We start from the raw sequence: 21,318 nt of genomic DNA, 5'->3' as shown, positions 1-21,318 counted from the left end.
TGGAAGCTGTTGAGTGACCCAAATACACACGAAGAAGAGTATATGTAAAAGTGGTGCTTAAATTATAAACTGTATATTGCATATAACAGACATGCCTTTATATCTTTTAATGTTTTGGAAGAAATCGTATTTTTGAATCAAAATACAAATTGGTGGCTTGCAAGGAATATGAAGTACTTTAAAATGCGGTTGACTCATGGATGCTGAAGACAGAAATAATTTGAACTAATTATGTTTTTGGGAATATAAGTACAGTATAGTATCAGCCTACTGTGAAAACGAATAGCAAAGTCCAAAATGTTGTAAATAAAGCAGCGGACTAGCATTATATACAATACTTTGGGCCATGGTGCTGAAGACCGCTTTCATTTTAGAGACCTGGAGGTTAAACACGCATTCATCCATGTGGAAGACCTGAACGTACATACCTTCCTGTAACTAGTGATTCGCCTGTAGATGTGTTCAATTTTCTCTCTGCAAATGACACTGAATTTACTTTGAAGGTCTACAGGAACGATTTCTTGTAAAGATTGCAAGTTGTTGCAGTTTTGGATAAATTGCTCATCGCTTTTGGCGAGGGCTTCCAGAATCTACAGCGGAATGAACAATAAAAGGATATTTTCAAACACAACCTTCCCTGTAACAAATGAAAGTAAAAAAGAACAAAACCTAAAAAAAAAAAAAGTGTTTGTAAGCTAATGATTAAGTATATCAATATCCTACCTTAGAACTTAAGCTAAAGAAGCCTTTTGGTTCCACCATCTTCTCCACGACATGGCACTTGATTCCGGCAGTGCTATCATACTCATAAATAACGCCGTATTCCAGGTGGACATTATCAACCGTCAGGCTCACATGGTCTTTCTTTCCCTCAATTATAGCCATGGTACTGAATTTATCAATTACCTCTGGAAAAGACATGTACCACTGTTAGTACTGAAACTACAATTGTCTAATGGGGTGTTTGCTTACCAGCAGGCAAGGTATAATGTAAGCTAATTATTATAATAGTTAATATAATTCATATTTTTAGTGATTTCACCGTACATTATTAGGGGTCAACCCGAATGAGCATTCTATAAAATGTAATGTTACTGATTTATCTATGCATTATGTAGAGCTCTTGCAGGACGAACCCGAGGGTTACCGATTACGCTACCATAAAGAACGGACTATGCTAGAGGCATAATAAAATATATGTGCTGCCTTTTAAGCTTTGTCTTGGTTTTGATACTGTCATTTTGCACTAATTACGTCAGTGTATATTAAAATGCAGAATGATCTATAAATTCAAGAACATCGGAATCCTTCTGTTTTTATTGCATTTTAAATAAACGTCTCCTTTCTTGCATTTTTTGTGCTTATCACAAGAATATTTATATTTGTATTATAGTTTAATTGTACGAATGTAGTAATGTAGTTACAGGAAGCTACATGTGTAAGCAATTATATTTCCTAAATGTATATTAATCTAGAATTCTTATTTATAGGGATACAGTTTAGATTTAACAAAAACAGACCAAAAATCTTGGCTATTCTGTGTGTGCATTCAAAAGTATTTTGGGGCATTTCAGATTACCCCTGATCCTAATTCTTACAACAATATATAAACGTAATAATCATGCTTTTCCTCTTTTCACTCAAGAAATATATTTCAAATATGAGCTGTAGGTAAGAGCTGCAATCACGTCCTAAACGCTGCTTCACCCTAAGGTTTTTTTGTGATAATAGCTTTACAGAACAAGTCCATATTTCCAAATAACTGCTGACACGAGAGGCTAGCGTGCAGTTTGCTAAAACAACGAGGTTGAGTCCATGATGTGCATTATAACTTCCGTGGATCAGCTGAAAGTGTGTCTTTAATGAATTATGGGTTAATCACCCCAAACTCTGGAACCTTTGGTTTCTTATAACCCACAAGCTGTTTACGTATGGAAAGCGGACAACTGACAAGATTCCCTTTAAGCGCCTTTACATCCACTGCAGATGTCACCAGTACAATCTAAATTCTAACAGTCCTCATTAATCTTATGTTTTATGTATTTTTTTATGCTATTGCAATCCTTCCAACACTGAGATAAAGCGATGGCAGAAAGATTGCATTCAAATGACAAAGAGACAGCAATATTTTCTAAGGTATAGCATATATCTCCCAAATGTTCTGCAAAAACATAAAATACTATGACATATATGCTAAAAACCTTTTAAAAATCTTACGATTGTAAGGTACATGGAATAGTTTGTAGAGTAATATTTATAAACACAGATTAACATTAGGAATAGTGGACTTTCGGCAAGTACGCCCCCCAATAATGTATATATCACATACTGCCGGCAGTAATGTCACATTCCAAGAGCAAACGTTCATCAAAGCAATGGCGGCAAAAAACATCTGGTCAACCAGTCAGTAATGGCAGATTTGCAGGGCCCAGTGCCACTGGTTCAATCTCATCTGCGTCTCTAAGACCACTGTTTTAACTACACATCAATCAAATACCCAGGGGGCTATGGAAATCCACTGGCAACCCTATAAAAAATTCAGGTATTTTTCCTGTCCCAATGCATCACTTTTGATGACATCCAAACAGATAAAAAGAGAAAGGCTTACCTTCTACTTTACAATCAAAACCATCTCCGCCATTATCTCCCGACGGCTTGGTATGAGTCGCTTTCATTGTATCTTCCTTGGCACTTTCAATGCTGTCGTATATCCACTGTATGGAATCTTGCTAAACAAAAGGAACACAAAGTTATAACAAAGTAACTTAATGTTCACAAATGGAGGGTTCCTTCAAACCCCACACAGACCCCCGTCCTCAACATGCCACTAGGAATCGTATGTCCTTCTCTGAATATATTCATTCTACAACATTCACAAAAAAGCTTATTTTAAATATAACTTGTTTCACACTTTCAATATATAAAACTATGTATTAAGAAACCAATTTTCTGCCTAGAGCCGAACAGACTTTATTAAGGTGCAAGGCAATAAAGATGTTGAAATAGCTATTGTTGTTTCATGGGGATGAGTCTACCAGCATAATAATGCAGCTATATTGACCTAGGTCCCAAATAAGCGCACCAGCGTTCATGTACTACTCAGTAATTTTATTGGTAGTGTTGCCACTATTATTGGTGATAATCCTATTGTATACTTATTTGCAATTTGCAACACTCAAGACTAACTACATCAAATGTTTTTTGTTTTTTTTTTATTTGTACCTTGCACATCAGGGTAGCCACATGATAGCCCCATTATACTATGTTCCATGGGTATATCACATTTGGGCCTGCTTCATAAATCACTTAGAAGACCTATGTAGCTTTCTACATGAAAGCATAACCAACGTATCATGATGGGGAAAACGGAAAATATCCATCATTCCCTATATATATATATATATATATATATAATATGCATGCAGATCTTATAGCCTTGTCTGCTTCATCATATGTCAGGGTTAAATTTCAAATTCCACTCTACTTAATTACATAATTCTCGCCAATGACAATGGGCTTTAATGCATGGGGCCAGGATTTCTTTTTATGTCATTTGAACTTCGCAATATAATGTAATTGACCAATTTTACAGAGTGATTATGAGAATATAGAGCATAGGACAGCTTGCCTACCTGCATTGGGCGCCTGTACTTTCTGCAGGCTGTTACATGGGCAATAACACTAGCATGGGTCTCCTTGCTGACATTAATACCATTAACTTTGATGATGCACTGTCCGGGATGGAGACCAGCTGCTGCTGCCACCGTCCCTGCAATAAGAAACATGAGAAATATCAAATTACAAATTGAAATGACAATTCTGTGTCTGATTTACAGTCCACTTGCTGATTAAGTTGAACGCATCGCTTTTAAGCTGAGAAAAGCTAATTTGAAGGGATGACATTCTGAGATATATCAATTTGAGCACTTAGGAGAAATCTTCTACACCAGTGTAAGGTCAGACCGGCAGCAATGACTGTTTTGCAACCCAGATGACATTGAGTAATAGGATTATTTTACCAAAAGCAAGCTTAATTTAGTAGCAACTGTCTTGTGTGCAGGTCCAGAAATCCTCCAATTTGTCATCTGCAACAAACTATTACTATAAATATTATTTCTGCAAGGTACATGATTTAACAACTGGTTGTGTTATTAGAAAGACGATACTTCCCAGGGAGGACCCCTCAAAATCAAGAAACATCATCAAAGCATTACATTTTATAAGGTACAGACGAGAGTGTGCCAGACTGCCGTCCTTTGTTTTGTAATTAAGTTTATGGAAGAACGTTTATGTTTTTATACTCCACTCGTCCGTGCACTTTTTCCTGTGTAATGTTTCTTATCCCTAATAAGAGGAGCCCCGGTCTTTAAAAAACACTTTTGAAATCCTTATGGAAGTTTTGTGAATTCCCTTGTTGATTCGTGTATGCTGTTTTTTGCCTCAGAACTATTCTTTATTCATGTTACACAAAAAGAGTTAGATATAAGGCCAGTCAATTCTGGTACAAAATGGCTGACCTAACCATGAAGATCGCCACCCTATGTGGAGAAGACCATGGTCAGATTTCTACCCACATCACATTTATATTGTTAGTATTCAACGAATCATACTTTGTTAAAACAACATCTGTTGATGAACACGTCCCAGAGAATCGCTTCTATCAGAACTGAATACATTTGTATAAAATTAAAATTATTTTAGACCCTTCCTCCTGTCAGTATTTCCAGTTTGTAAAATCCAATTACTTTATGATTGATCAAAGAAGGCTTATTCCTAAGCATTAGCTCCTCTGTTTTCTGTGATGGGCAGAAGCATATTTGTTGGCACACAGTGTTATATGTTAGTAACAAGTTTATCAGATTATTTCTAATCTTTCTTCTACCCGTGCCTAAAATTGATGTTATTGACTTGCAGGCATTACTCGAAATGTCTTAAATCACTCATTTAAAGCTATGAGATCATCACTGCTTTGATAGGCTTCCTGCTTTTTATGGATTTTATTTTCGGATTTAACAGGTAATGGCATTTAGACAAGAAAGTCTCTTAATTAGAGCTTTAGACGAACCAATTTAATATTAATGAATATAAATAATACTAACATCTGAATTATATAAAACACATCACGGTATTGTAAACATATCTCTGCATAAAAAAATCCAATTAGTGTTAAATAAAGAAAGCAATGTACCCACTTAAACCTAACGAGTCTATTCCACTGACAGCTAAGCACACGCATGTTTAATTAGAAGTATGTGACAAACAATCCCTTGAAGCCAGTTTCAGAGAGGAATGAGCCTTCCTTCTGATGTAAGGGAAAATGTTAATGGATTTCCAAGAGCTGGAGAACTACATTCATCATGAATTTAATTTTATGATTAGGAAAATCATTTAAAAACACACTGCTCAAATCATACAAAATATTAATTGACCTCCCTAGTATGTTAAGCCAATAAACCTTACAACGTCTGTAATTGTTTCCTCCGAGAGTTTATTCACTTAAAAACAACACAAACGCTGTTATGAAGCTTCGTCATTTGCCATTTAACAACCTATGAGTGCTTGCTTCTGTGTCATATACCAAGTGTTCCCAAAAAATAAGAAATGGAACACATTTCACATGAGTAAGGAATTATTTCTGCGATATTAATATAAAGTAGGTGGAACAGCTTAGTATTCAATATGTCTCTTACCTCTCCCTACAGCATGGACAACAGATGGACCAAAACCTCTGATTTGGAAGCCCAGTCCTTCAGGAGAATCTGGAATCTTCACAGTCCTAAAAGTAAGTATAGGTACATGCTGTAAAAATCTCGGACAACATATAGGATGAAACAATGACTTTGTCTATTTGTTATATATCTTTTAAACGTCCACGCTGGTTGATTAAACCTTATAAATGAGGTCACGTAGTGTAACATAGTATATGGGGTTCTTGGGGTGGCCAGAGTTTGTCACCTTCTATTCATCCACCGTCATCCCTTTGGCACTGCAGGATGGGGAAAAGATGGGGGCCCCAGTTTGGAATGCCAAGTTCCAAATTTCTACACTACAAATACAAGCATACCCATTGTACATCACTGCGGAATATAAAACAATACATACTAGTAATACAGAAAAATATTCTCTATACTATAAGATAACTCTATAGAATGGAGAAGTCATTTATTCACCCATTTTATTTTATTGCAAGCAACCTTCACCCATTAATTGGTAGTATGGTTACTAAAGTAAAGGACAGACTCTTTCATTTCATTTAATATATATTAATAATACTAATATTTCTAATGAAGAGATATTTTTAAAACATCTATTAATGTGGAAATACACCAAGCAATGATTCATTGGAGAGATTTGTGTAAAGTGATATTTAAAGAGCATCATATCCAAGCAAATATGGTTTACAACAATAAGAAATCAGTTTGTCCATAACTTTGTAAATCTTTGTAAAGCCGACAGGATTTTAGTGAAAGAAACCTGTCAATTATTTTTGGACAACAAAAATAACCAATAAAGTTATATCTACTTTATAACCTAAATAACCCAAAGTCTAGAGAGGCTTCACATTTTACACATAAGATAATTACTCCAATGCTTGGTCAAGTGATGTCCTGATGTCATATCACTTGACCAAGCACTTGCCTTTAAATCCTTTTCTCTGATAGGAAAGAAATAAAACATTAGTAAATAAGCATGTTATGAGCTATGACCTGCAACTGCAGCCCTTCATATACAAGGCCCTGATCCGAGCAAAGAGCTGGACTCCAGTTGGACAGACATAAGAACGTTAAAGGATGAATTATTACATACGCTGTTGTGTAAGATGTAGATATATATGTTTGTGTGTCCAAAGTCTTCCACTTAAAGGAAAAGTAAATTAAAGGCATTCTTATGTTCCAAAAGCAGCCACACACTGTCGGGAAATCACACCGATTGAAATCCACAGGAGGACTTTGTGAGCATGTGTGCAGGGTCTCGTTGAGCTAGCACTCAAGCTAGCGGGAGGTGCGTATCTTGTATATGCGCACTTCTGAGCAGGAGATGCCTCTTATGAAACGCATCTCCTGCAACGCAAATAGCCTGGGACGGGGAAACTGCCCAAATGTATACAAAGGTCTGGAGAGTACCTTAAATTTGCTAAAAACTTGCCCAGGTGCTATTTAAACTCACATCAAACCAAGAAGGAGAGAGCACACATTAGGGCTTATATAAATAATGTAATTCTTACTTTCTTCAAATGAAATTAAATGGAACTTTCACCAGAGCCTCCGTGATATAGAACACAGAGCAAGATACACAGATGTTTCACGTTTCTTCAGAAAGCTTTTCTGCAGACATTATAATGTATTTTTGGCAGGGTTCCAGAAGTCCATTTGCTAGGAGATAGCATTCTGTCTTCTTTTTGTGGTGAAGATTAGTCCGTGCCATTGAAGTTTAGATAATTGCAATGTGGTTTTAAGTACCCTGTTAGTGACAGGGTGCTGCGAGCTTCTGAAGCCTTTGGAGACACAGCTTCTCCTAACTTTTTTATTTTAAATGGATGAAATAATACAAAATGAAGTAACAAGACGGTTACAATAATAGGTAGCAGTGCCAAATGCACAAATAATACATTATTTACATCAAGTATGCCTGTTCTATCCTTTAGAAGGCATGGTTATGCTTTTTAAGATTCTGGTTCAGATGTCATATTTAATTCTTCACTGGACTGTAGTTTATTGCCTAATCATTTTAGTCTATATGCATTGCCCATTTAACCAAGATTAGCTACCTATTTCTTTTTCAGATTTTCTCTGGTCATTACATAACTTCTATTTCTATAGCACCCCCAGATTCCATAGTACCGGTACATCAGGGTACAAAGAGAGTAAAAAAGGAGAAGAGGGCCCTACTCTACAATCTATTTGGTCTTTGAGGGGGAAGAGAGACAATAGGAGAGGACTGCGTGCGTGAGGATGGTTTGATTGTAGTGAGGAGAACTGTGTTGATCTTGCAGGTCATTATCAAGATGAAATAGCTAAGCTTCTACCAGACACAAACGCCATTCCATGCTCACCTTGCATGTTGACACAACACCCTGACGCCAAGATGGTGGAATTTGGACAATAGGACTACAAGCAAGGACTTTTATCATGAATGTCACTGCTCATAATCACTATACAATTAAAAATGGTGGCACATTTTACATGACTACCCAACATGGTAAGATTTGCAAAATCAAGATAGATTACCTACAATTACTAGTAACACCTATTGGGCAAATTAGGTCAATATATAGTACAGTGTTGTTGAAAATAGGTGAGCATGAACGCTAAAAATATTTTCTACCGTTATAACCTTTGGATCTTACACACAAAGCTTTCAAAAAGGAAATAACTTTACAGGTGGAAATCGAATTACACAAAACTACTGCAGAATCAATTAGTAGCTAAAGCCAAGACATCTAAGAAGCCAATGGAAAACAGAAATTTGGACCATTAAAGGGAACAATGTGGATATGTCTGGAATATTAATGTAATGAAGGAAAGTACAGCAGAAAATTACTTTGCAGGATTGAAAATATTTTAAACTCTTTAAGTGCAAAATACATTTTTCTTGTTGAAGCATTTTTTTAATAAATCTAAAGTTCGACTGCTCTAAGTATCATGAAGAACTCTGAAAGTAAATTAGTAGACAGAATAAGAGCAGAAAGAAGAATGTGAAATTTTAATAAAAACAGTTAGTTCCCGGTCCATGGAACATCCCAGAACACTCCACATCAGGGGTTCCCGAGTTAATTCTATAAATCAGTTATAGACGTACTAACAAAAACACAGTTGGTGACATTGATTTGTAGAATGTTGGTGAACATTTGATGAGTCCTTGGGAACCTTTGCTATAGCTAATGACATAACTACTTAACTAGATAATCAAATTCTAGGCATATCTGAGAACTTTAGCTAGCCTCGGGAGTCTTCCTTTACCTTTTTATTACCCATCATAAAGATTTGTGGTAATACCTTATACAATATAATGTAATTATAATAATTGATGTTATGCATACCATTACCAGTTAGGGTGTAATGGTATGCTGAACAGTCACCCTCCGGTGTTCAGCATACCATTACACGGCAGCGGTGCGGGGAACTCTGATCTCTGACAGCCGGAAAAGGTCTGCGCGATGGACGCAGACAACCCCCGCTGCTAACCGCACCTCCTTCCGGCTTCAAGAAGTTGCCTACGCGAATCGCGTGGACGTCAACCCGCTGCCCCGGCTACACAGCAGGGAGTCATAAGCACCAGTGAGTTTTTTTGGGGGGAGGGTGTATTATATGGGGGGCATAAGACAGGAGGAATCGAGCAAATATTTACCCCATAACACTTAATGGTACACCTGAAACACAGAGGGTCCAAGTGGGGCATGACCTTGGGGGGGCTTAATAATCTGAGAATGCATATTGATAGGCCCACAGGAACAAGTTTTGGCATTAGCAGCTGACAGGTTATGCTGATATAATAATGGACTTCATGGCCAACAACAGAGAGGCAAACATCAATGAACAGATTCAGCCCCAAAGTCACCTGCTAAAGCCAAGACAGATTGTATAAGAAAGGGAGATAGGTAGTAAGCGTGCAAGACCCTGGCCTTCTTATGCATATGTACCAGTATGCCTTAATGTTTGTAAATTACTGTCAAGTTACTGTTAATTTTCACTGTCCCCCTAGTCTAATAGTGCTATGGAATCTGCCGGCGCTCTATAAATAAATATACCGTATTTGCTCGATTATAAGACGAGGTTTTTTCCAGAGCAAATGCTCTGAAAAATACCCCTCGTCTTATAATCGGGGTCGTCTTCTAATCAGACCCCAAAAAAATGGCTGGGGCCATGCTGCTTACCGGTCGCGAGCAGCGTCTCTTCCGTTAGAAGCAGGAGGACAGGAAGCTTGTAACTTCCTCACAGAACTCTATCTCCCCCTCCCTCCTCTGGGGGCGGGGCCAGAGAAGTTGCTGGTACAGCCGGTCCCCTGCAGAAGTCTTCGAGTGAGAGATCTGCAGTTCAGGTAAGGGGGTGGGGGAGGGTTTTTGGGTAAGTATGTGTGATTAATGTGTGAAGTATGTGTGATTAATGGAATGAATGAGTATTTAAATGTTTGTGAATGTGTGTTTGTGTGTGATAGCATGGATGTGTAAGGGGGGTGGGGGTTGTAGCATGGCATAGGGAGGCTGTAATCCCACTACTATCATCCCCAGGTTCCAGCATGTACTGGCTGCCTTGGCTTGATAGGAGTGTGATTGCTGTTAGCAGCAGTCACACTCCTACCAAGCCAAGGCAGCCAGTACATGCTGGGTTAAAAGGCATATCATGGGGCTGAGTGGCATATAGGGGGTTAAAATGCATTTCTGGACCTCCAGAAATGCATTTTAACCCCCTATATGCCACTCAGCCCCATGATATGCATATATACCTCCAGAAATGCATTTTAACCCCCTATATGCCACTCAGCCCCATGATATGCCTTTTAACCCCCTATATGCCAGAGTGGCATATAGGGGTATAAGGCATATCATGGGGCAGAGTGGCAAATAGGGGGGGTATAAAGCATTTCTGGGGGCAGAGTGGCATAACTGGGGGGGGCAGGTTGGCAAATAAAAGGAAATTTAAAAAATATATTTACATGAATTAATATTTACTGGTAAAACTTTTTTTCCTATAGGGTCGTCTTATATTCAGGCTTTTTGTTTTTTTCCTAAATTAATATTTTGATTTTGGGGGGTCGTCTTATAATCGGGGTCGTCTTATAATCGAGCAAATACGGTAATATAATGTAAGGTAATATGATAGATAGATAGATAGATAGATAGATAGATAGATAGATACACAAACACATGCACATTATGCATTTAAAGGAGGATATTAGTGTACCTGTAAGTATTCCTGTATGTATCCAGTGTAATCCATATTCTAAGTTACATAACACACACTTGTAAATTTGCTTAAAAATAATACTATTTTAACATAAAAAAAAACATGCATGCCAAATCATACGCTGCTATCCGGCACACATTAGTCTGTAGCTGTATCGCTTGCCAGTAACTGATTGTCTCCTGCCAAATTCTACTCCCTGAAGCATGGAAAGACTGCGTCCAATTATGATACACTGTGGGAAACAATGTCAGACCCTCAGTACAGGAGTTTTTCCTGCTTAGCTTAAAACCAGGCAAAATTATTTTATGTTTCCCACTTCATACCGTTGCTACCTTTGCCAGTGGTTGCTTAACCACATTTGAAGCTTCAGACATTATTTTAACAATAAGTTAGATTATATATATATTTAATAAAATGTAAAACCTCATTCTCAACACAATGTTTGCTACTTCATTTGTAAAACAAACACACCCTGCGTTAATATACACACCACAACGCACATTCACATAACAAACACTTACACATACAGACAATAACACATATACTTGTGCGAGCAGCCACACTTTTACCTTGAAGTCGCGAAATATCATGTTATGTCACCACCACTGCATTCCAGCCTCCGCAAGTGGGGTGAACCAAATTGCATGAGTCCTATTTGAAGAATTTCAGACCGGCCCTATGTATTTGTACATGCAAAGGTAATGACCCATGTTGTGTAGCTCCAAACAGTTCAGAGGGACACTCGGTTGAAGTTGAAGTTGTGGTTAGAGGTGCAACTATGGGGCATGGCTATAAAGATATTTCGTATGACTTTGCAACAAGTTCAGTAGCAGAAAGATTGAAGTAATTTAATTTACAAACCTATTTGCATAACCTATACACATTATTGTTGACTTGAGGGCTGTTCAGAACACTGTGATACAGTTACAGCATATCCAGCAAACATTCCGAGCTCTTACAAAAGAAGGGCATTGCGGGACAAAGGTGACATTTTCTATTCCAGAGTGGGACACTTGGGAGATCTGATGTTAGTTTCTTTTGTCACACAAACCAGATGAGCAGTTCAGCAAAGAATGGGAAGTTTCTTTAAGCAACAGAACCATCAACAATGTATCAGTATCAATCCAAACCATATCAATACATAATGATACTTACTTATACTACCCCAACATTTCACCCCAACTGGAACAACTTTATTGGGTCGTGTGGCCAAAGGTGTGAAGGAATGAGACTGCCTGACTGCCTTCCCTGTAGAGGCACCTTGTAACACTCAACTTCAGAACTTAATGAGGGGAGCGTGTGGGAGCCATGATGGAGGTTTGTGATCAGCACAGAGCTCCATCAATTGTACAGCTGCATGAGCTGGTCAAAGGGGCCTGAAAAGCTGAACTGTGCAGCAGAGAACGGGCTGGTTGGAAGGTATGTTTACTAAAATAACCATCTCAAAAATCCAGTATATACAATGCAATTTAAATGAAAGCTTCACATTAAAATCTTATTCAACAGCACAAACAATTCATTTTGCATTTATAACAGATGACATAGACACAAGATTTGTAGCAAATAAATTCCAATTAACAGGAAAAAATGTAATTCTAATTTGGCATATCACTTCCATATATCATTTAAAAAAATAGGCAATACTAACTAAACACAATAAAAACGGAAGCAGGACGACACCACACACTGTGCGGAGGCAGCTATACGTGACTTTGTTCATGGGCGTCCTTTATCTTTTATAAGGAATGGAACAGAGGTGACTTACTCTCTGGGTTTCGTGCTCATAAGTATCCTCAGAGGTTTTCTGCTGTTTAAGCAAGTCTTTAGGAAACAATCCACATCGTGAAAAGGTCTCAGGAAAACTAGGTCACCATTTACAGCATAGATTTTTTTTCCAACTTCCAGTCCTGACAACTGAGTAAAATAACAGATATAACTGATATGGCTTTCTTTTTAAAGTACTTCACCGCCAAAATCATTTTATTCAATGACAAAAAACAATACAAGGTCAGTCAAGGTTAATGGTTCTGCAAGTAGTGATAATGTCATAGTGTAAGGAGGTAATGTTTTTCTGTAATGCTGCATGCTATTATTATAATGATGCACAGCTATCAATTTACTGGATAAGCATGATAGGATTTGCACTCTACAAGAGTAGTTGGTACCTGGCTGGGTGCCAAGGCAACTATGCATATCACAGCAGAATTAGCTAAAACACACTTATAAATTAATTATGGCATTTACTGATGTGAACGTTGGATTGTGTGTTGATTTCATACTTCCGAATGAGATTTTGGATTTACTGGTGGGATTTACTTTTCTTTCATCACCATTGTTATTGTTTGGCTGAGTCTTGTTCTGCTTCGCAGTGGAGTAATTAGTAAATATTACCGTGATCCCCTTAGTCTGCGCCACCAGGGAGTAAACAGATTCTGTACACATTGGAAATTGAGGTTCCTATCTATTCATAGAGTGTATTCGACAAGCTCAATGAGTTCTAATTTCAGAAAATAGAAAATGTAGATGACATTTCATGGACCGCTGGCCGGATACTCGTTGGGGTAGGATCAGGGTCGTAACATTGCCTTACATGCCCCTTTTTATTCATATTTTATATATACGGCTCAGATATATTGCTTAAAAACCTGGATACACTTTAATTTTTTTTTTGTTTCATCAGCAAATATTTGTGTGCATTGCTACCGTTATTTATAACTATTTCGTTATTTAATTTCCATACAAAATATGTGCCATATGCAACAAATAAAAGAACCATTAAATATTTAATAAGTACTTACTTCAGCATTAGAACCTCGCTCAAGGAATTTGACAATTGGCACTTTATTTTTATCCTCCAGGGCAAAGCCATAGCTGCCTTCGCTAGGTTTTATCTGAAAATAAATGTCAAATACATTTATGGTAAACATGTTTTAACTTCAAATAAATTGGGTACACCATACAAGATATACTGTAAAGATTCAGGTCATTAGTTATAAAAGAAATGCATGAGTTCTATGACATGTAGACAAAAAATTGAGAATAATCAGAGCTGAAGACAATCTGTGGGTTTACCTATGCCAGGCTTAAACGTGTTTTGATAACTTGTTGGCATCAGACTTGATGAAGACAGTACCCACCAAAGGCCAAGTCGCAGCTGCAGCTGGGTGATTTATGGACCAGAAAGGTGTACAGGTGCTCTACACCCATCTTGGCCACAAATATTAGATCTAGCATTCACCTGCTTTTATCTTCAAGAAATAAGGACATCACACCTGTACTTTCTGTATCAGGATTATAAATGAGGCCTTGTGCCCAGGATGCCATGATGACAAACAATGGGACAATTGAGTGCATGCTGGGTAAAGTAAAACTAAAACTTCTGCTAAGGGGATACAGAAGTCCCGGCATTGTTAAGAGTTCTTTTATCAGCCTCCTCATGGAAATTTCATTATATACAAATATATATGTATTATGAGGCTGTAAACCCCAAAAGGTGCTTAGTGTAGCATTTGGGTACAGATGCTATGCAGATCATACATATGGGTCCCTGGGGTGCAGCAATTGGAAAGCAGGGTGGGCCAATGCTCCGTTCCCCCATTCTGTGGAAAATCCATGCCGGCTTTTCCAAGAGGCTAGAAGTCTGCAGGATCCGGTCCGGGATTCCTATCATCAGGCACAGGTGCTGGGCATTAAAAAAACCCTGGAGCTTGATAAGTTTCCCTGTGCTCCCAGGGCAAGGACAGGCCCTGAAGAAGACAATCCATGAGCCAAGTGAGGCAATACCTGCCTGGACCTTTTGTGTGCCGTCTGGGGGAGGTCAAGTTAGTGGGTGATTAGGATGGTCAGTCTGGGCCAGCATAGTTTAGTTAGAGAGGGCTCCAAATAGGAGCTAGGTTTTTCTTTTTATGATTTGGTTTTGGGGTTTGGGGTTTGAGCAGTTAAAAATAAAATGCCGTTTTTGCTACGAGCTGGTGTTCCTGACTCTGACTGCCGTAGAGGACTGTGCTTAAGACCCCTAACTGTGGCATTTATGGCCCTCGTGCTACAGGGTTTGTCACAATATATATATACACATTATATATATATATATATATATATATATATATACAGTAAAGGATTTTAGAAAACTAAAAAGTTACATTAGCTTTGGATACAATATCAGTGAATTATTTTAATTATTATTTTAATTCTATGGAATGTAATTAGGATGTTATATGCTCTTCTTATTACCAGTTACACGGAAAAAGAAACTAACAAAAAACTATAAGAATGAAATGGCATACTTATCAAACAATGTTTTAAAAATGAACTGTAGTAATGGTGTGGTATCCGTTAAATCATGACATGACCCAAGGCAAGTATACCCCTGGTTATTAATAATAAAACTCTAACCTGAAATAGGACTTTAATCCTGTTTTATTCTAAACATTTTAAGGAGATATAGGCAACCCAAAATGAGCTGACATTTCTCAGAGCAGCTCAGCTGTGGGGCTTCAAGGCAGGATTAAAGAAAGTCAAAGTTTTGTGGTTGGTAGGGGATTGTTGTGACTCTTTGCCTAGAGTGATGGATCAATTCATACTATAATAAAAGATGATATTCACTATTTGTGCTGTTAGTTAAAAAATTTTAGCTAATCTAGTAATACCAGAAACATCTGCATCTCGGTTCTATTTGAAGCAGATATTGCTGGACTACTCCTAAAAAAGGAGGCTCATGTGACTGCCTCTTGTTCTGGGCTGGGCCATTCAAATATAAGAAAAACTTTTCTAAATAACACAATAAGTAACTCACTATTCACTAGACAGATGTGATATCTCCCCAATTCACCAAAGCTATAGCTCTTACTGGCTTTGAAACTTGAGTACAAGTATTGGCTTTGTAGGAGATTTGCAAACCACTAAAATAAGAACACTAAAATGCCCCAAGGTTTTAGAGAAATTAAATATAATTCTTGTCATTTTCAATGAAAATTATTATTATTACAGAAACCTAAGTATATACCACATACCATTTGCATGCTGGGTTTTGGTTACTGCTTTCTTCTTGAGCTTCCTTTTAAGCTTTAATTCCTTTAAACCATAATCAATTGTTTTATTTTTGTAAACATTTGACTCTAATCTTTCTCTAAATCCTTGGGATCTATGCCGTTCCTTCTTATTGATCCTGTGTGTCTAATCTTGCAGTCTTGCCAATTAATTGTATCAAGTCTCTATGAATATATATTTATATATACATATATATATATTTTACAAATAAACTAATAAAAAGACTTACCACTAAAGACTTTGCAATTACATTCTCAACAATTTTCAAGTCATGCTTCATGAGTCTGTGCTTCATATTTGATCCTTCCATTTCTTCGTCGGAAAAGAATCGAAAAAGGAGGGGTTCGTCTTTGAATTCACTTTTTTCCAAAACTGTATCATATCAGCAAAAAGGAGACAGACAAAGAAAGGTATAGGTAAACCATTAAAAAGTGCCATAACAGAAATAGGAATAAAGGGTGGTACTAGGGTGTTTAGGGTGCGTCTAAGGGAAGCTTCTAGGTCCAAAAAAATATTCTTTTTGCTACATTTTGAAATTATTATTGGCTGTAAACTACACCCAACCTGAACTAACTTCTTGCGGCATCTGATGTATATTTATTAAGTAACCTTCCTTTCCCTATGAATGGCCCTGAGGGAACAAGATAGAAAAAATAGGAATGACCAATTAGGATAGAGAGGACAGGTGCATGCTGGGAAATGTTATAATATAGAGAGCATGCCATGTTCTGTAGCCTAAAGAGGCTACAGGTTGGTTTTACAAAATATTTTATTAAAGGTATCATAAACAAAACTGCTGAATCGGTGACAGGTGCCCTTTATAAGTAGTGGTTCTTATACTTATTCTTGGTCAAAAAATTAATCGGTCAAAAGATTGATTTTTTTTAAGCGGATAACAATGGTAAATAATGGTAATTGCCCTGAAAACAGAGTTTGCTCTTACCATGGTGCATGAATCCATTGTCACATAATGCTACGCCCAATATTATGGCCTCCTCCCGAGTCCGGCAGTCACCCTGTTATTGATTTAAGACAATGATATAACATTATTGGACATATCCAAGAAGCATGCTCTAGCAGAAGAAATATTGGTTATAACAAGAAGACACAATGTTGGCTTTGTGTTTTATCTTTCTGTAAAAACAAAAAAAAGTATGGTTTCTTTGGTGGATTAGTAGACATTGGCAAGATGAGGGCATAGTGCTATAGCATCCAGTGATAGAAGTCCCGTGGGGCTTATGAATACGTGTTCTTATGGTTTCTTGTTAGGCATGTGGACTGGTAGGCTAAGTCACAGGCCCAATGCAGCAACACACATTGATACAAGTCACACATGGTACCATAGAACTTATAAGAAGCGACATCTTGCCACCATACCTAGGAACTTCCCGAGGTGGCTTTGAGAAGGAGAGAGGCTAGCAGCACATGGGCATGGTTAGTCTTGTGTGGGGATGGTGGCTTTAACGGTTGGGAACTGGCAGGGATTAAGCAGAACATGGTCAGGGAGTGGGCATGACCAAGCGCCACTCGCCTATCCAGAGAAAGAAGAAACCCGGAAAGGTTCCAGGTATGCTTATCACTATAAAAATCAATTTTAATGCAAATGGTATATTAACTTGAATACTCCCTTACCTGGGCAATAAGCCAGTCTATGAGTTTGTTTGCCATGACCACAGATTTATATGTTCTGAGATGGTAATCTTTGTCTCTGAAAAATAAAAGATGCAAGTTAGGTTTAAAATAATTTAACAAAATGCTTTCAGGACAAAATAATAATGCTTTCAGGATAAAATCAATAATAATTAGTGTATCTGTCAGCTTTAATTTCACCCAGTTTGCAGCTCAGGGATGCCGTCAATTAACATTTACAGTTTCTCCTAAGTATGGCCACTCTATCTCAGAAGAGATGAACTTCACCAAAACAAATAAAAAATACATTAATAATAGGAGTTATTTTCATTTTAACTAGGCCTTAGTGAAAAAGTTCAATGTGCATTATAAAAAGTTTGTTAAGAAACAGAGTTTGGTTTTTCCCACCTGCTCTTTTTTGCTATTTATATAACCCCCAAAAATAGATTTCATTTCGCTCAATGATACAAAAAAATCACAGCTCATGTACATTTTACCCCCAGGAATTGCAAAATATCTGCTTGAATCTTGAGATTCAAGAAAACCCAGAGGAATTACGGGTCATGGTTTACAGACTCATCACTTTCCAGTTACAGCTTACCCGCTTGACTTGAGACATAACACCGACGGGACATCATTTGTGGCAACAGAATGTTGCTTTAAGCAGACCACAATGAACTCTTCTTCTGATCAACCTATGTGCATTGCAAGACAGAGCGCTCTCTCTGTTGGTGTCTGAGACGTGCTTCGGGTCAACAGCACACTCTGACACTGCCGGCACACTCACATTCTTAACACTTTTGGTGGTCCAAACAAATTAACTAACTTACAAACATTTACTGCAAACCATCTCAAGGGGATCCTAAAAGCTGCCCACAGCTCAGGCACCAGTCTGCCCCAAGGCAGAAAACTATAATGTAGTCAACATTTACTGCTGTGCACTGCTTATTATTGAGTGTCTGGGTTTGCTTACTGTTCATCAAAGAGAACTTTTTAAAATACTTTGTACAATGGTCTAGTTTTGCATGTTAAAGACTTAGATGTATATCAAACTATATATATATATATATATATATATATATATATGTGTGTGTGTGTGTGTGTGTGTGTGTGTGTGTGTTGATGCTTATATGTGCATTATATATATATATATATATATGTATCTCTCAATTTGGTTGCATTTTCAGAATGTATTAAGTAAAATTAATACAAAGGATCAGAACACTGCATTACTTAATTAAACAGTATGTCTTTACATAATTAATAATTATTATAAATGTACATATTGAATGTTTATGTCAATCCATTGTTCCATCCACACATGTTATTATCTGTTTAAGAATACCGTTAATTGATGCACTGATGCAGAATAACCACTCTGTATTGCTTTAATTCTATGGCTGTTTTTCAGTCTCCTCTGATTAATGTATTCATTGTTCATCATTTGTGGTGCTCAATTTTGGTTAATAAATGATTTAAGGCTTTGCTGTTGGGGAGCAGGCAAGCATGCAGATATAATGCTTTTTGGATCAAAACTGGATTGGCCAAGATAATATAAAATGTCAAATATCAAGATCATCTGTTTAGCACAGAGCTATGGCTCAAAATCTTACCTAATGACTGGAGTAAAGAGACTATGAAGACGGCAGTACAGTCTCACACCCTGTAGAAATGGGAAAACATTTCTCTGTTACACTATTGCACTGGAACTACAATATGCAAGCGGATGTGTGAGTATACAAGCTTTTAGTAAGTAAGAGTTAGTAAGCTGTGAGTCTTTGCAGCAGATAAAATTAGCAGTCTAGACGTGCTGAGTGGTTGTAATAACATGTCAAATTCTAGGTTTATATCAATTTACAAGTGCTATTTTGTATTTGTTTTTGTATATATATATATATATATATATATATATATATATATATATATATATATATATATATATATATATGTATAAAGTGGATATAGAGGCAAAGGTGATAATTGTTAACCTTGTTTGCATGTGCCTACCCAGAATCCCTTGTGGTTTTGAAAGCACCATGAGATTTCTGAGGAAAAAGCAAGCCTTCTGGCTTGTCTGGTGTGTGTAGATGAGTGTTTAACAATACTTCTACTACCCCTGATATATATATATATATATACACATACATATATAATCTGCCAGATGTCTGAGATTAAAAAAATGTCTATACAGATGCAGATGGAAAATAGTGTTTATACAACATTTCAGTAGACATAATTCACACATACACAAATGTGGGTCAAAAACAAATATTCTGAAGCAAAATATTAATATTAATGTTAAATATTTATTTGTATTACAATAGTAACCAACCATAATAACAATCTTTTAACTCAATATTAATACAAAACATATAGTCACTTCAACTATTGAAAAAGATATATAAGGTCATAATTTCAATGTTATTACAGAGGCAAATACATAGGACCAACTACACAATGTAAAATTGAAGTGGTTACCTTGGAAATGACATCTTGCATTTCATTTCTTGGGTAGTACGTTCCATCGTCATATCGGAACCTGTACAACATCTGCTCCGACTTAAACTGATGCTTATCTGTAACTAAAATAACATAGTGATATTAGCGTATTTTTCCATAGGGCAAAGGAAATCTAAAACAACTCAAGGGTTTGGAGATAATTTAACAAGACTTACTGACCTATTGGTAAGAAGCCCTAAAGGCATTGTCTTAAGGAAAGCGGTTACTACGTACAATGTTGGAATTACCCAAAGCAGCTGTTTGCTGTCATGTTTAAGATACTTATCAGCAGTCTATGAATGAGCACATCATCTCAAAGCTGGACCTTAGTCTTCTTCTTAGTTTTCTTCTTTTAGCCATAAACTCATTCTCATGTTCTCTACTGAAACAATCCCAGGGCCAGACTTTGAAAACCTTTTCCTATAAATGATATCTATCTATCTATCTATCTATCTATCTATCTATCTATCTATCTATCTATCTATCTATCTATCTATCTATCTATCTATCTATCTATCTAGCTAGCTATACAGATAGATAGATAGATAGATAGATAGATAGATAGATAGATAGATAGATAGATAGATAGATAGATAGATAGATAGATAGATAGATAGATAGATAGATAGATAGATAGATAATGTGCTCTGTACAATGCATAAACATTACAGTCAGTTTTTCTTTGAACTAATTCAGTATAGACATACACATTTTTAAATGTCTAATGACTAATTAAATACCACTCTAGCATTATACCTTATTCAAAAGTACGAAATGCTTTGTTTCTTGTATCAGGCTCCTTGTCTTGCTCCTCACAATTACTCAATTTATCTTACCCAGGTTTTATCTGACTGCCCAGAGGAGCTACATCAACTGAATGGCTCAATCCCTTCACTGAATATTTTGTTGGGTACTAAAAATATCTAAGCATATACATTAAACTGAAATATAACAAATGCCATCATGTAGCAATTACATGACATCACCGCTGCCATTGGGAGGCCAATAATAAGCTGGAACTCTCACTGGAGAAAACCTATTCTGGAACTAAAAACTATGGTAGTTAAAGGCACGGTTTTAGGTAGACACCTTCCCCAATTTCCTAAATACTTAACATTATTATGTACGACTCTTGTATAAATGTTAACTTGTTTTCTGCAGTAGGGCCACTCTTATGCCCTCTGCACTGCTCTGTCCTGGCTGCCTGCCAATCTCTGATCACAGAAGGGGCATTTGCTTT

The 21,318-nt window shown here is 37.0% G+C and overlaps 1 protein-coding gene across 1 annotated transcript in view; it reads right to left on the bottom strand.

The window, feature by feature from the left end:
- Positions 1-21,318, bottom strand: part of PREX2 (phosphatidylinositol-3,4,5-trisphosphate dependent Rac exchange factor 2) — a 118,014-nt gene that overhangs the window by 53,581 nt on the left and 43,115 nt on the right. The window contains exons 12-23 of the mRNA XM_053468318.1: positions 20,058-20,161; positions 19,193-19,242; positions 17,583-17,658; positions 16,894-16,966; positions 16,180-16,322; positions 13,703-13,795; positions 12,670-12,818; positions 5,691-5,776; positions 3,633-3,769; positions 2,609-2,729; positions 724-908; positions 429-590 (exon numbers count right to left, since the gene is read on the bottom strand). Of these exons, the coding sequence (XP_053324293.1) occupies positions 429-590; positions 724-908; positions 2,609-2,729; positions 3,633-3,769; positions 5,691-5,776; positions 12,670-12,818; positions 13,703-13,795; positions 16,180-16,322; positions 16,894-16,966; positions 17,583-17,658; positions 19,193-19,242; positions 20,058-20,161 (1,379 nt within the window). The remainder of the gene's footprint in view (positions 1-428; positions 591-723; positions 909-2,608; positions 2,730-3,632; positions 3,770-5,690; positions 5,777-12,669; positions 12,819-13,702; positions 13,796-16,179; positions 16,323-16,893; positions 16,967-17,582; positions 17,659-19,192; positions 19,243-20,057; positions 20,162-21,318) is intronic.

The sequence above is a fragment of the Spea bombifrons genome, chromosome 5, assembly GCF_027358695.1.
Source record: "Spea bombifrons isolate aSpeBom1 chromosome 5, aSpeBom1.2.pri, whole genome shotgun sequence".
Taxonomy (NCBI): domain Eukaryota; kingdom Metazoa; phylum Chordata; class Amphibia; order Anura; family Pelobatidae; genus Spea; species Spea bombifrons.
This window is presented reverse-complemented; position numbering and strand designations above follow the sequence as displayed.